The sequence below is a fragment of the Crinia signifera genome, chromosome 5 (genome assembly GCF_055691185.1).
Source record: "Crinia signifera chromosome 5, ASM5569118v1, whole genome shotgun sequence".
In the NCBI taxonomy this organism is placed as follows: domain Eukaryota; kingdom Metazoa; phylum Chordata; class Amphibia; order Anura; family Myobatrachidae; genus Crinia; species Crinia signifera.
Window position 1 is genome coordinate 20148070 of NC_139221.1, and position 12726 is coordinate 20160795.

Here is a 12726-nt window from a genome sequence, read left to right on the forward strand (position 1 = left end):
CGGTCGTAACAAACTTAATATATAGGGCGACATGCGTCTCTTGACCCCCAGTGCGCTTGAGATGCGAGTGCTTGAACATTAACGGACATAGCCTAATGTGAAAACTGATTGCATCCCCCTGTGGGCGTGTCCACCATCCCAGGAGATGCTAGCTTTCCCCGGACACCTACTACTCTGTGATAAGAGCCAGTTGCTGCAGGAGAGCACCCAGTTCCCGTCTCTAAGGAGGAGCCTTTTTTTTTATTGTCACCCCAGACACCCAGGTGTGGCACATACTCGCTGCTAGGTGAAGCAGAAACACAATTGAATAAATAAGCCATGGATTTACCAAGTAGAAAAGTTATTTAGAGATCAGGTACTTTAAAGAAAAGTTTTTTTCCCTGAATAATTCCGATTCTAGCTTCAACTATCACTCCCCGTCTTCCCCAGTCCACACTTTCCATCTGAAATGAATTTCAACTTTAATATCGCAATTCAACAGGACCAAATTGCAGAGCTCCGGCATTACTGATCTAAGAGTCAGACCCAGAAGTAAAACTGCATTTAAGATAATGTATGTTTTTCACTCTCTTTCATCAACACGAGAACATTAGACAAGATTTGTAAGCCCCTAAATTCAGAAAATGAACTCATTAGCCGCGCTGACATTTGCTGGGAAATAGATTATAATAGAACGGAAAGGTAATAATGGTTCGGGTTGAGAAGCATGAACTCCGAATAAAGTCTGAAAACATATTTCATTTAAATTATTTTCTGCCCAAAAAAAAAGCAACAAGGCTGACAAATTGCCTGCGATGTATAACACATAATGTTATTCCGTATCAGCTTGCGGTGCGACGCTGGATAATAGAGAGGTACAGTACACTTCTAAATTTGTCTCCGGAATGAGCGAGCGCACATTTTAATCTGAACACAAATACTAACATTTATGTACTTGAGCACCTCAAAGCTGTAGAACAAGTATGTATATTACGGATGTCATTTGGAATACTGCAGCGTAGGCACGATTTCGCACAATGCGGTGCGTCTAGGCCTGCTGCTCGCCACAATGCCGAGCAAGAAGAAAGGAACTCAATTTAAAAAATGCAAACTTAATGAGCTGTTGCAGTTAACCTCTGCACAGACACAACGGGATGATGTTCGCCATCGCTCGCAGTAGCTGTCTTGTTACATTACGCTCTGGCAAAGGCTTGTGTTGCTGTAGGCTCACCTGCTTTATTAGTGAAGGTGACAAACGCATCAATGAGGACTCACCGCCCACACACCGGAGTAAGCGATTTTGCATGCTAAACTGGCGCTCATGACCGTTAAATCCACTCGCTGGCAATCAATGCACTTTGAAGTAATATTTCTCAAGTGCGACGTATAAAATGATCCGAAGAAGCTGATAGGTTGCTATGGCAAATCCTCCACTGTTGAATTTACGGCTGTTTTTTGCCAAATCCGCGAACTTTCCGACACTCCGGAACATGCTGCCCATACACTTGTGAGATATTGCATGCAATCATTAGATTTTGACCATAGTCACTCGATAATTCGAATGTGTACCATGCAACATGTGGGCACACCGGTCAAAACTCGCGTCTCATGATCTTATGATCTTACATAATATTTATCGAATTGTACGTGCGGTCGAATGCTGTTTTTAGTAAGTAAGTTTTATTTATATAGCGCACTTTCTCCAACAGGACTCAAGGCGTTTTGTGCGCATTTGATTTTTCTAAATGCGATGTTCAATTCCTGAAGATTTCTGGTCACTTCCACCCACAGTGCACAGATCTGTCCGATAAATCCGGTGGGGTTTTTACAGCATTCGATTCAATCATGCGATCCCACCTGATCGAATGCCAAAAAAAAGCATTCTCGATGCGATTTATCGAAAGGTGAGCTTCAAGGGAAATAGAACCCGAAATCATGTTGAATGCAATCGCACAAGTGTATGGGCAGCATTACAGTCGGAAAAAATGAAAACGGCCCGGGATTGGGACATTCTGACAGTCAGAATCCGGAACTGAATACCCCCCTCAGTGGGTAATAATATGATGCACCTACGATATTTATGGGCCCGCAGATTTTTGATCACAGTCCCTCATGCTGCGTACAAAAATCCACAAGTCTGAGGTGACATCGCACCACAAAGGCGGCAATGTGCCCATGGCTAATTGAATAGTGTTCAGTATGATTTCCAGACAGTCAAACTACCAACCACCATCGGCCAACATTCAAAATACCGACATGTTCAAAAAGCTGACATTCATTATACCGACATAGTCAAAATGCAGACACGTCAAATTGCCAACATTTAAAATGTCAGTAGGTCAAAAAGTTGACATGTTTTTTTTTTGAGTGTCTATGTCGACATATACACTATATAAAAGTGTAACGCGTCCCCTTGCTTGGCTAGATGAAAGTTGGCCAATGGTGGTCGGTAATGTGACTGTATACCATTGAATCAACCCCTACTCTGAGAAAACTGGTTATTAGCTGCCCATAGAAACTAATCAACTCTGAGGTAACATTTATAAAGTACAGCCAATAAAGCCAAGGTATCGGGGTTTTTACCGCATTTTGGGATGCACTAAGCATTCCCCGCCGGGTTACCACGGCAGGGGGGGGCATCGCCAGAAAAATCTGGCGATGCCCCATAGAAGCATATGGGCTTCTAACGTGACCCACCGCAGCCCCGCATCGCCGCACCCGCTGACTCACCGCAAAGGACAGCTCTTAACGCAAGAGCTGTCCTTTGCCATAATTATCGCATATGTTAGTGCCTATGCGATAATTATGAATTGGATGGGCGGCGATAGGGTGCGGAGCTGGGGTGCGGATGTTAGAACATCCCCCCCCGGGTGAGATCACCAAGAGCAGGAAGTAGGCCTCAGAATTACGGGCAGGAGCTGGTGACGCAGGCGGTCATGTCATTGGTGGGGGCGTGGCCGAATCTGTGTGGCTGCTATATTATGAGAGGAGGTAGCTGAGCTGAGCTTACAGATACAGTATGTATGCTCAGGAGCGTAATGGGGCCTACACACATGCCGATTTTGTGCCATTTTCTAAGCGATTTAGCAAGGTCGCTTAGAAACTAAGCATACATCGGTGTGTGTGTGGGGGCTAAACCGATATAGATGCGCGGCCCCGCGCGTCTCAATCGCATTAAGATGAAGAATGAGCATGTCCCATCAATCTAGCAAAATCGTTTAGCAAGACCCTGCATATCGGGCGCCTTTTGTGTGGTGTCAATCTGGCATGCTTAAATCGCTAAGCAGAATCGCTGAGGCATATTGTTGACACATTTTGCACGTTCTAAGCAATATAGATGATTTTGTGCTCAAAGGAAATCTGCTATGCTAAATCTGGCATGCTATATCTCTGGCCAAAATCGGGATGTGTGTAGGCCCTATAAGAACCTCTTGGCAAAGTATAGGGGGTGGGATGTACTAAAGCAAAAACATGGTAAAAGTTGCACATATAAACATCAGTGATTATTGTACTGGTTTATTTTGCCTTATGTAGCACAGGTTGAGTATCCCTTATCCGAAATGCTCGGGACCATGAAAAGGAATTTTTTCAGAATTTGGATTTTTTTTTCATACATACCTAGTCCCCTAGCGGTGCCCCGACGTCAAAGGCGGCATCCGGGATCCTCTTCAGCAGCATCTACGTCACAGGGGTGCATTGTGCAAAATGCAAATGCGCGGGCGTGCCAGTGATATCAACCGCACATTCGCGCAAAGCACCCCTGGGACCGGAGATGGCTCTGAAGAGGATCCCAGATTCCGCCTTGGACAACGGGGCACGAGGTAAGTATAAAAAAGGGGCTGGGGAAAGAAAAAAAAAAAAATTATTCTGAAAAATCACGGTTTTCGGAATATATCGGTTTCCAGAATACACGAATAAGAGACCCAATCTGTACAGTATATGCTTTCAGTTACTTAAGAGAGTGAGGGACAACTGCCAGAGAGTAAGGAGGCAACGGGATGGTTTTATTTGACATATTTGTTATTCTGGCAAATAGCAATATTAAGGTCCAACCTGAGCAGGTGGGACAAAAGAAAACCAGTCTTTTTACAATATCTATGCTTCATCTGCACAGTGCCCGGTTGCCAATTGCTTGGATGCCACAATGCTTCATACTCTAAAGCTTTCTGGTAGGTGAATATATACTTTGGTGACCCCCCCCCCTCCCCCCCACCAGCATGTACATGGAATAACAAAGAGGATGTGGTCTCCCAATTACAGTGCCCCTTACACTTTATGCCCACTGTTTTAGTGCCCCTTACACATTATGCCCACTGTTGTAGTGCCCCTTACACATTATGCCCAATGTTGTAGTGCCCCTTACACATTATGCCCACTGTTGTAGTGCCACTTACACATTATGCCCACTGTTGTAGTGCCCCTTACACATTATGCTCACAGTTGTAGTGCCTCTTACCTGATGTGCCCCCTTTTCAGTGCCTGCCTGGAGACTCGCAGACCAGGCAGTGGTGTTGGCGTCACCACGCTATGTCATGGAACCATTGTGCACTACAGTACTATGAAGAAACTTAAAATAAACGACTTTTTCCTGCAGCAAGGGCTGCTGGGAGCGGAGGTTTATATTTCTTTTCTTCACAGTACTGTAGTGCAGTGCAGAGCTGGACGCAACGTGGCGGAGCCAATACCACTGCTTGATACATCATCCTCTGTGAACATAGGGGGTTATTATGGCTGATTCGCAAGCCGGGCTGCCCGCCCCCCCTCGCACCGCGGGTTTGCCCGCACTGCCTGTAAATGGATGTTTAACATAAACATCCATTCGCAGGCTAGGGGGAACCACCCACATGCACAGAAATGCCGCTACATGATGCGAAGGGATTAGAATAACCCCCATACTTGCAATAAACATTATTTCATGTACATTTTCCGACTCAGTAACCCACATGTATTTTATATATATTTACGTACAATAAGTGATTTGCTTCCTCTTTAAAAGCTTTATTGCTGTCAAGGTTCCTCCAAGGGCGTTACAATAGAAAAAGTTGCCCATGTGGCCAGGCGGCAGATGGGAGCTCGGAGCGCACAGAATATGTCCCCAGTAGGCAGGGGCGAATTTAGGGATCAGGCCGCCCCTAGGCACAAAATTTTTGGCCGCCCCCCCCCCCCCCCCCCCCTACATATGCCCAGTTAAGCTGTAACACAACTTGTGGGGGAGGGACAACATGGGGACGGGAGGGAAAGAAGGGACACAGGGATTGGGAACAAGAGGGGGACACAGAACATAATGTGTGACACAGGACCTTTGCACATAGGGGGTAGAGAGGGAGCGAAGGGACATAATACTTAGGGTAGGGTGAACACATGGCCTAGACACATGGGGAGCGGGAGAGGAGGGACACAGGAATGGGGACATGAGGAGGGGGAGAGATGGGGCACAGGCAATTAGGAAAAGATTAAGCCACCCCAGGAGTGTCAGGACCGCAGACTGCATATATATATATATATATATATATATATATATATATATATATATATATATATATATATATATATATATATATATATATATATATATATATATATACATATACACACACACACACACACACACACATAATTACACAGTAAGTGCCTAAACAGATTTTTTTTTTTTTATCTACATCCCCTTACCTGGACCTAGCTTGTAGTTTGGTCGGGTAAGGAGCAGTTAATTTGTGCCATTGCTGACCCTGTTTTAACTGTGTGGACTGTCTGTGGAGCACAGGCAGCACTTCCTGCACAGGGATGTGTGACCAATAGCTCCGCCCCCAAAACACCGCTGGCTGGGACTGGGGGCATTACCTTTGAGAGACCCTGACAGTCAATGGAACACGAGAGGAGGTGGGGGCTGAAACACAAAAGTCACTGCTAGCGCTGTCCCCTGCTATTAGAGGCACGTTGCACCTGCCAGTCAAACAGGCAGCTGCTGAACGTCGGTTGAGCCACTGCATCCACGGAGGGGAGGAGATGTGCGGTACTTTACCTGACCGCACATCACTCCTCCGCTCCTCTCAAACAGTGCCTTTGTCATTGTATGTGTGCATGGCAGAGCGGGAGGGTAGCGGCGGTAACGAGCGACGCTGCCGCTGACATATGATGAATCATGTCAGCGGCAGCGCCGCTTGTAACTTTCCGCTTCCCACCCGCTCTGCCATGCTGTTATTTAAAAGAATGGCAGCCCGCTGTGCCGCCCTTGATTGGTGCCGCCCTGAGGCCCGTGCCTCATGGGCCTAGGCACAAATCCGGGCCTGCCAGTAGGTGCCAGCTCAGTATGTGCAGTGACTGTGTACACAGCAGGCAGAAATGCCAGACACTCAGCGGAACATAATCATCTACAGCTCACATGTAATACGGATGGCACTAAATTGTGTCTCTTTGGAGAATGTGCAGTATTTAGGGGATACGGTCATTGGGTCACCAGCATGATGGTTGACATGTGCCGACAGGCGGTATTTCATGCCCTACCATCCATTAGGGCGTGGCGGGAGAATAAAATAGTGGCTAAGTTTCAGTGTCCATTTCGACTGTGTCGACATTCGTGACAAAAAAATCCTCATGACAACCTTCCCCATGTTGACATCATGCTTGTGTCGACCTAATGACAATGTTGACCTAACCCATGTCGACCTTCAGTCACATTGACCTTCCTGCATGTCGACCTTCATTCATGTCGACCTAGTGGTGTCGACCTTGTTGCTGTCTATTCAATGATCCCATTCTGTTTGAACACACGCCACAGAAATCTAAAGGTCCACACACACTGAGCAATTTTCACCCATCCAAGCGAGTTTCCCCGGGTTGGATGGCTTTCCATAGCAGGCGCCCCGCCGTTCATCTGCTGGTAATACCACGAGAATAAAATAGTGTGCCGGGCATAGTGAGGCACCGTGCCCGAAGCATACGAGGGGACGCGGTGCTACATTTCAGTATCCATATCAACTGTGTCAACATTCGGGACAAAAAAAGTGAAAAACCCCAAAAACATAACATGTGCAGAGAGAGTTACATTTGGGTGGGGTGTGTTGAAACTGAAATCTAAACTGCAGTGTAAAAATAATGCAGCCAGTATTTACCCTGCACAGAAACAATATAACTCTCCCAAATCTAACTCTCTATACACGTTACATCTGCCCCACTTGCAGTGCACATGGTTTTACCCATTTTTAGAACAAATTTGTACTGGGATCAGATCTGAATAAGGGCCAGTATGTGTCTGTGCTTTAGAAATAACTGGTAATAAATAATACAATAAACTCAGGGCCTGATTAAAGGTTCCAGGTGCCCTGGGCTAACATGTAATGCTGCTATACACACGTGTATGGGCGCTCAGGGACTCGCCAGTCCTACTGCCCATATGCATGTAATGCAGGTTTTACAATTGGCATGTAGTATCTATTGCTTGTGGCGACTTTGGCATTAGATTGCCCAGCTGGCACTGTAGCACAATGTACATAAAGTCACATTGGCACTGCCACCTGGCAGTCACTTCAAGAACTTTACCCCCCACAGTACATCGGGATGGGTATCGAACAACTTCGGCTTTAATTTTACACCTTGGCTGTCACATGCAAGGCGCTACCCCCGCCCCCCCAGTCCTGGTGCCCTAGGCTGCAGCCTAATCAGCCTATTGATTAATCAGGCACTAAATAGATGACAAGTGCAGGGTACGTAACCATAGCTGCATCTGCAGACAGCACTGAGAGAAGTATCAGGGTGGCACAAAACTACAGGATTTGGTGCCATTTGGTGCTCATCTGGCACTGCGGGGGCAAAGCCAGCCTGCTCATTGCTAGGCCCTAAAAAGATGTACGGGTAGGGTGCAAGGTTAAATGACGCAAATTGGCATAATTGAGCCCCACCCCCTCTATGCCGCATGATCTCCTCATCCTGCCTGCTTCTAGATGATGTACCGCTGGCTACACACACACGGCAGTCCCACAAGACGGTTCTCATCTGTCCATACACCCATTTCACAGACGGAGAGAAACAGATGTTCTCCACCCAAAGGGGTTGATTCAATTTCCCGGATGTACCACCTCTTCTGCCAGGATGGAACATGTATAGAAGACAGTAAAGGTAGTGAAACGCCATATCGTGCATTGTGCCAATCTGTGCACATGTCATGGCGGTCACAGCACAATTGGGGCAGCCACGTTGTGCCTTGTCTAGCCATTTAGAAGAGTGGCCATCTTGCCTGGCACACCGTGGAGTCTGTTATGAGAAGGCCTACCATACTTTCCAAGACCATACATGAATAACTAATACCCCTTTCACATTAATATCCCGGGTTTTTGCACATGAACGCGCATCAACCCGGGATCTAGCTCGGTGTGAAAGGGTCTTGAAAAAATATCCCGGGATGAACATGGCCCTGACCTGGGTAGATTCCGGAATCGACCCGGGATGCGGTCAGTGTGAATGGTCCCGTACCCAGGATTGGGTACACGGGACTTTAAAAAAGCTGCTGATTGGAGCTTTCTTGGGCTCCCAAAGAGTCTTTCAGAGTCCTGGAGTCCATTTCTAATGACATGCATATGTATTTGCAGGGATTTCCCGGGATCAGTGTGAATGGGGCTGTCCCGGGTCGATCCCAGGTCTGAGTGCAGTGTGAAAGGGTACATTCCCAGGTAGAGTCCCGGGATGCATCCGGGAACACATTCCCCGGTATGACCCGGCTCTGCGAGTGTGAAAGGGGTATAGGGTGGCCAATCTCAGGATCGGTGTTGGTGGATCCCGGGATATCGCTTTAGCATTGCCTGGATTTCAATCACGGGATATCGTTATTAGACTGCGGATGTGCAGTCTAATGCCAGACAGCTTCTGAGTACCAGCTCAGATGCTGCCCCCATCTTCAGCTGTGAAGCTCTCTGCACCCCCATTTTGCCGCTTCCAACCCCACCACTCCCACCCCCACAAACAAATGCCCCAGGATTGGCCTCCCTATGAATTACACAGGTTCTGTGGCTGGTTGACCTGCGGTTCCCTAGTTTTAATCAGCCACAGAACCGGCATAACTCATTAGTGTCCTGGTTTATCGGGATATTATGGTGTCACCTTCACCCACGGGCCCCGGTGTGCACCGCGCATATTATAGATAATTCTGATCTACATCCCTCTTATTGCTATAGTCTCAGCTATATACATTTTGTGCAATTCATCAACATAAAAATAAATTGAAATAAAACTCGGAATCTGTTCCTTACAGTGCAAATCCTTATGAAACGTTCCTAATGGAATGTATAATGGGATAAACAATTTGGTGATCATGAAACGCGGCAGCAGTAATGTTACACTTACAGGACAATCAGCCACATCACCCGTGGGGTATTATAGGGGCAATAACACATTGAATGACACATTATACATCATTTCACAGAGAACAGCTAAATATCTCCCAAGGATCAATCTGCATTAGTACAATCATCTGCTACAACTTTGCCCCTATAAATACTGTGCAGGACCCAATCTGTCCAGTGAAATCTGCTCTGTCCATCAAAATCCTAAAGGGCTGTACACACGGTGGGATTGCCTTGTTATTCGATCCCGATTCGATCGGGATTGAATTGCACGGCCAGGCAAACGTATCCTGTTTGGACTATATAGCACAGATCTGCACTATATCATATTGTCTTGCCTGCACAGTCTATTTTTCTATTTCATATCGATGCTGTGGGGCCACGCACGGGGATCGAATCGAAAGAGTTCGATGTTGATTAATATATGAATAACTGCGATGCCACATTGTTTAAGGTTGGTTTCAGTTTTCTGCCCCCCAATCTCACAGGCGGGGGGGGGGGCTGTGAAATCGAAGGTGACAACTTGGGTTTCCGGGTATGAATCATTGGGTAGACAGCAGAATGGTCGACATGCATTTAGGTCAACATGCATTAAGGTTGACATGACTGTAGGTCAACATGGGGTTTTTCACATATTTTTGTCCCGAATTTCTACACAGTCCACATGGACACTCGCCATGCTTCGGCCACGCTTATTCTCCCACCACGCCCTACTGGATGATGAAATACCACCTATCGCCACATGTTGTCTCAAAAAAGATGTGTAAAAACCCCATGTCGACATTTTGACTGTCGACCTTCCCCATGTCAACCTAATGCTTTTGTCGAACAAATGACCCTGTCGTCCTAACCTATGTCGACCGACAGTCATGTCGACCTAATGGTGTCGCCCATCTTGCTGTATACCTAGTGACCGTATCCCGGGTTTCCATGGCACCTGCTCCCAGCTCTGTTTGCTTACATCATTGGTCAGCACCGGATCAGCTGTTGGCGGCTCTGGGACCCCTCGGCATGGAGGACGGCGGATGCAGTGCACGCTACACCTTTATAAGGTGAGCAACTGATACCGTTTCATTTGTATGTCGTCTTCCTCCTGACGACGGGGTGCGATACCCCGAAACATTGAGGAAATGTGTGTGCGTGTCCCGCAGACCAGATACGTCATGCGTGCACCCATCACATACAGCAGCCATGGGCAAACTATGGTCCTCCAGCTGTTGTGAAAGTCCCATCATGCCTTGCCGCAGTTTTTCTATTAGGGTATGCTAAAGCTGTGGCAAGGCATGCTGGGATGTGTAGTTTCACAACAGCTGGTGGGCCACAGTTTGGCCATGCCTGACATACAGCCACCTGTCCCACCTGTAGGTGCAGCCAGATGATGTCATATTGCAGCGAGGTGATTGGCTCCTGACCACAGCATGCAATCTGCAGCTGTTACATGGTATCACACACAGTAATGTAAACACACAGAGCAGTGGTGGTGTCACAGTGCAGGTGATACAGCAACAACACAATGATACACAGCAGCAGCCCTGAGCACTCACCTTCCACAGCCATGATGTCAGCACCTCATTACCTCACACATTATTCTGCAGCCCGGGGACCAGATGTGCTGCTTTCTCTGCCACAGAGCTGATATTTTTCCTGTTTTCCCTTTTCACCAGCTGCTCAGAGAGCAACCTGCATACTGCAATCCTGGGTAGCTGCAAAGGCTTCTGGGATTTGTAGTACTTTTATATTAAAGAATGTAGCCTTTTTCCCCCATGCACTGCTCAATCTGTACATCAGAACAGGTTTTATTGCAGGATATTTGGCATACAATAGGCATGTAATGTTAGACCCGGGTTTGTGCTGGGGAGATGCTATACAGAGAGAAATAGGGCTGAGGGAAAAAACTACATTTCCCAGAGTGCAGTTCGGCAGAAGCTTATTTTGGACATGGAGCTTAAATATTTCCTCAAGAACTTCCTTGTCAGGTGTCTGGGAGCAGAGGCATGCTGTACTGAGGTGGATTATAGCTGCAGGTGTTCTGTCTGCTGGGGACTGGTGCTTACCCCAGGGACACACCCTGCCTGCACTACAGAGCACCATCAGCAGCAGCAGCCATACATGGTTCTAGTGATCAGCCTGCCAATGTACACACACTTCATATTGCCCTTCTTCTAGATGCAGTAAGTACGGGATGCGCTCATTTGGTCTAAAGCATGATGGTCGACACCATTAGGTCGACATGGAAAAAGGTCGACATGGTTTTAGGTCGAAAGGTTGTTAGTTCGACAGGTCATTCGTTCGACAGTGTCTTGGTCGACAGTCAAAAGGTCAACATGGGGTTTTTCACGTTTTTTTGAGCTGACATGTGCCGACAGGCAGTATTTCATGCCCTACCATCCACTAGGGCGCGGTGGGAGAATAAAATAGTGTGCCGAGCGTAGGGAGGCACTGTTCCCGATGCATAGCGAGCGATGCGAGTGGTTGCGGTACACTTTAAACGGTGTCCATGTCGACTGTGTTGACATTCAGGTAAAAAAACAGTGAAAAACCCCATATCAACCTTTTGACTGTCGACCTAGACATTGTCGAACTAATGACCTGTGGAACTAACGACCTGTGGAACTAATGACCTTTCGACCTAGAACCATGTCGACCTTTTCCCATGTCGACCTACGCCTATGTCACCCTCTTGTGTCCATACAACCATGTATTACCCTCAGTAAAGTTGTGGCGAGCCACCGAGCCCGAAGTGTGGTGAACGAAGCTAGCCCGCGAGGCGACGATGACGCTTTGTAAGTTCTGTAGATGACGAAGTCCCCTTTTGGGGCGCTAAGCGAGACACTGACTTTCCCCCTTGCCTCAAACAATCCATAGCACTACGGGCCTTCAGGTCTGGTCGCTACGCAACATATATTCGCTGGCTAGCGAACAGGTAAATGCTGCCTCACCGAATGCAGGCCCCCACTGTCCGCATCACTGCACTAGCATGCGAGCAGAGGTGTACACTTATGGTGTGTACACGCGGTACAATCCAGCATGAGATTTTGACTATATAGCAAAACCAGGAGGCGCTGCGGGTGAGGCAGATGTAAAATGTGCAGAGTGAGTTAGATTTGGGTGAGTTATATTGTTTCTGTGCAGAGTAAATACTGGCTGCTTTATTTTTACACTGCAGTTTAGATTTCGGTTTGAACACCCCCCCACCCAAATGCAACTCTCTGCACCTGTTACATCTGCCCCACCTGCAGTGCAGCATGGTTTTGTCCATTAAAGAAGGAGTTTGCTTTTGCAAACCAATCAGAATCAGGCCTAATGTATAATGGGCATTACAGTGTTATTGGTATTGTTATGTGATGGTATTGTTATGGGATGGGGGAACTCTCTGGCACAGGACACCAAAATGTCTAGTTACCGAACTGGT

The 12726-nt window shown here is 47.2% G+C and overlaps 1 protein-coding gene across 2 annotated transcripts in view; it reads right to left on the bottom strand.

Annotated features, from left to right (window-relative positions):
* Positions 1 to 11106, bottom strand: part of SAMD12 (sterile alpha motif domain containing 12) — a 350326-nt gene extending 339220 nt beyond the window's left edge. The window contains exon 1 of one of the 2 annotated variants that reach the window (XM_083186726.1): positions 10859 to 11106. In XM_083186726.1, coding sequence (XP_083042852.1) covers positions 10859 to 10871 — 13 coding nt within the window. In that variant the 5' untranslated portion in view covers positions 10872 to 11106. The remainder of the gene's footprint in view (positions 1 to 10858) is intronic. The other variant, XM_083186725.1, reaches the window with a different exon arrangement.
* Positions 11107 to 12726: the final 1620 nt, after the last annotated feature.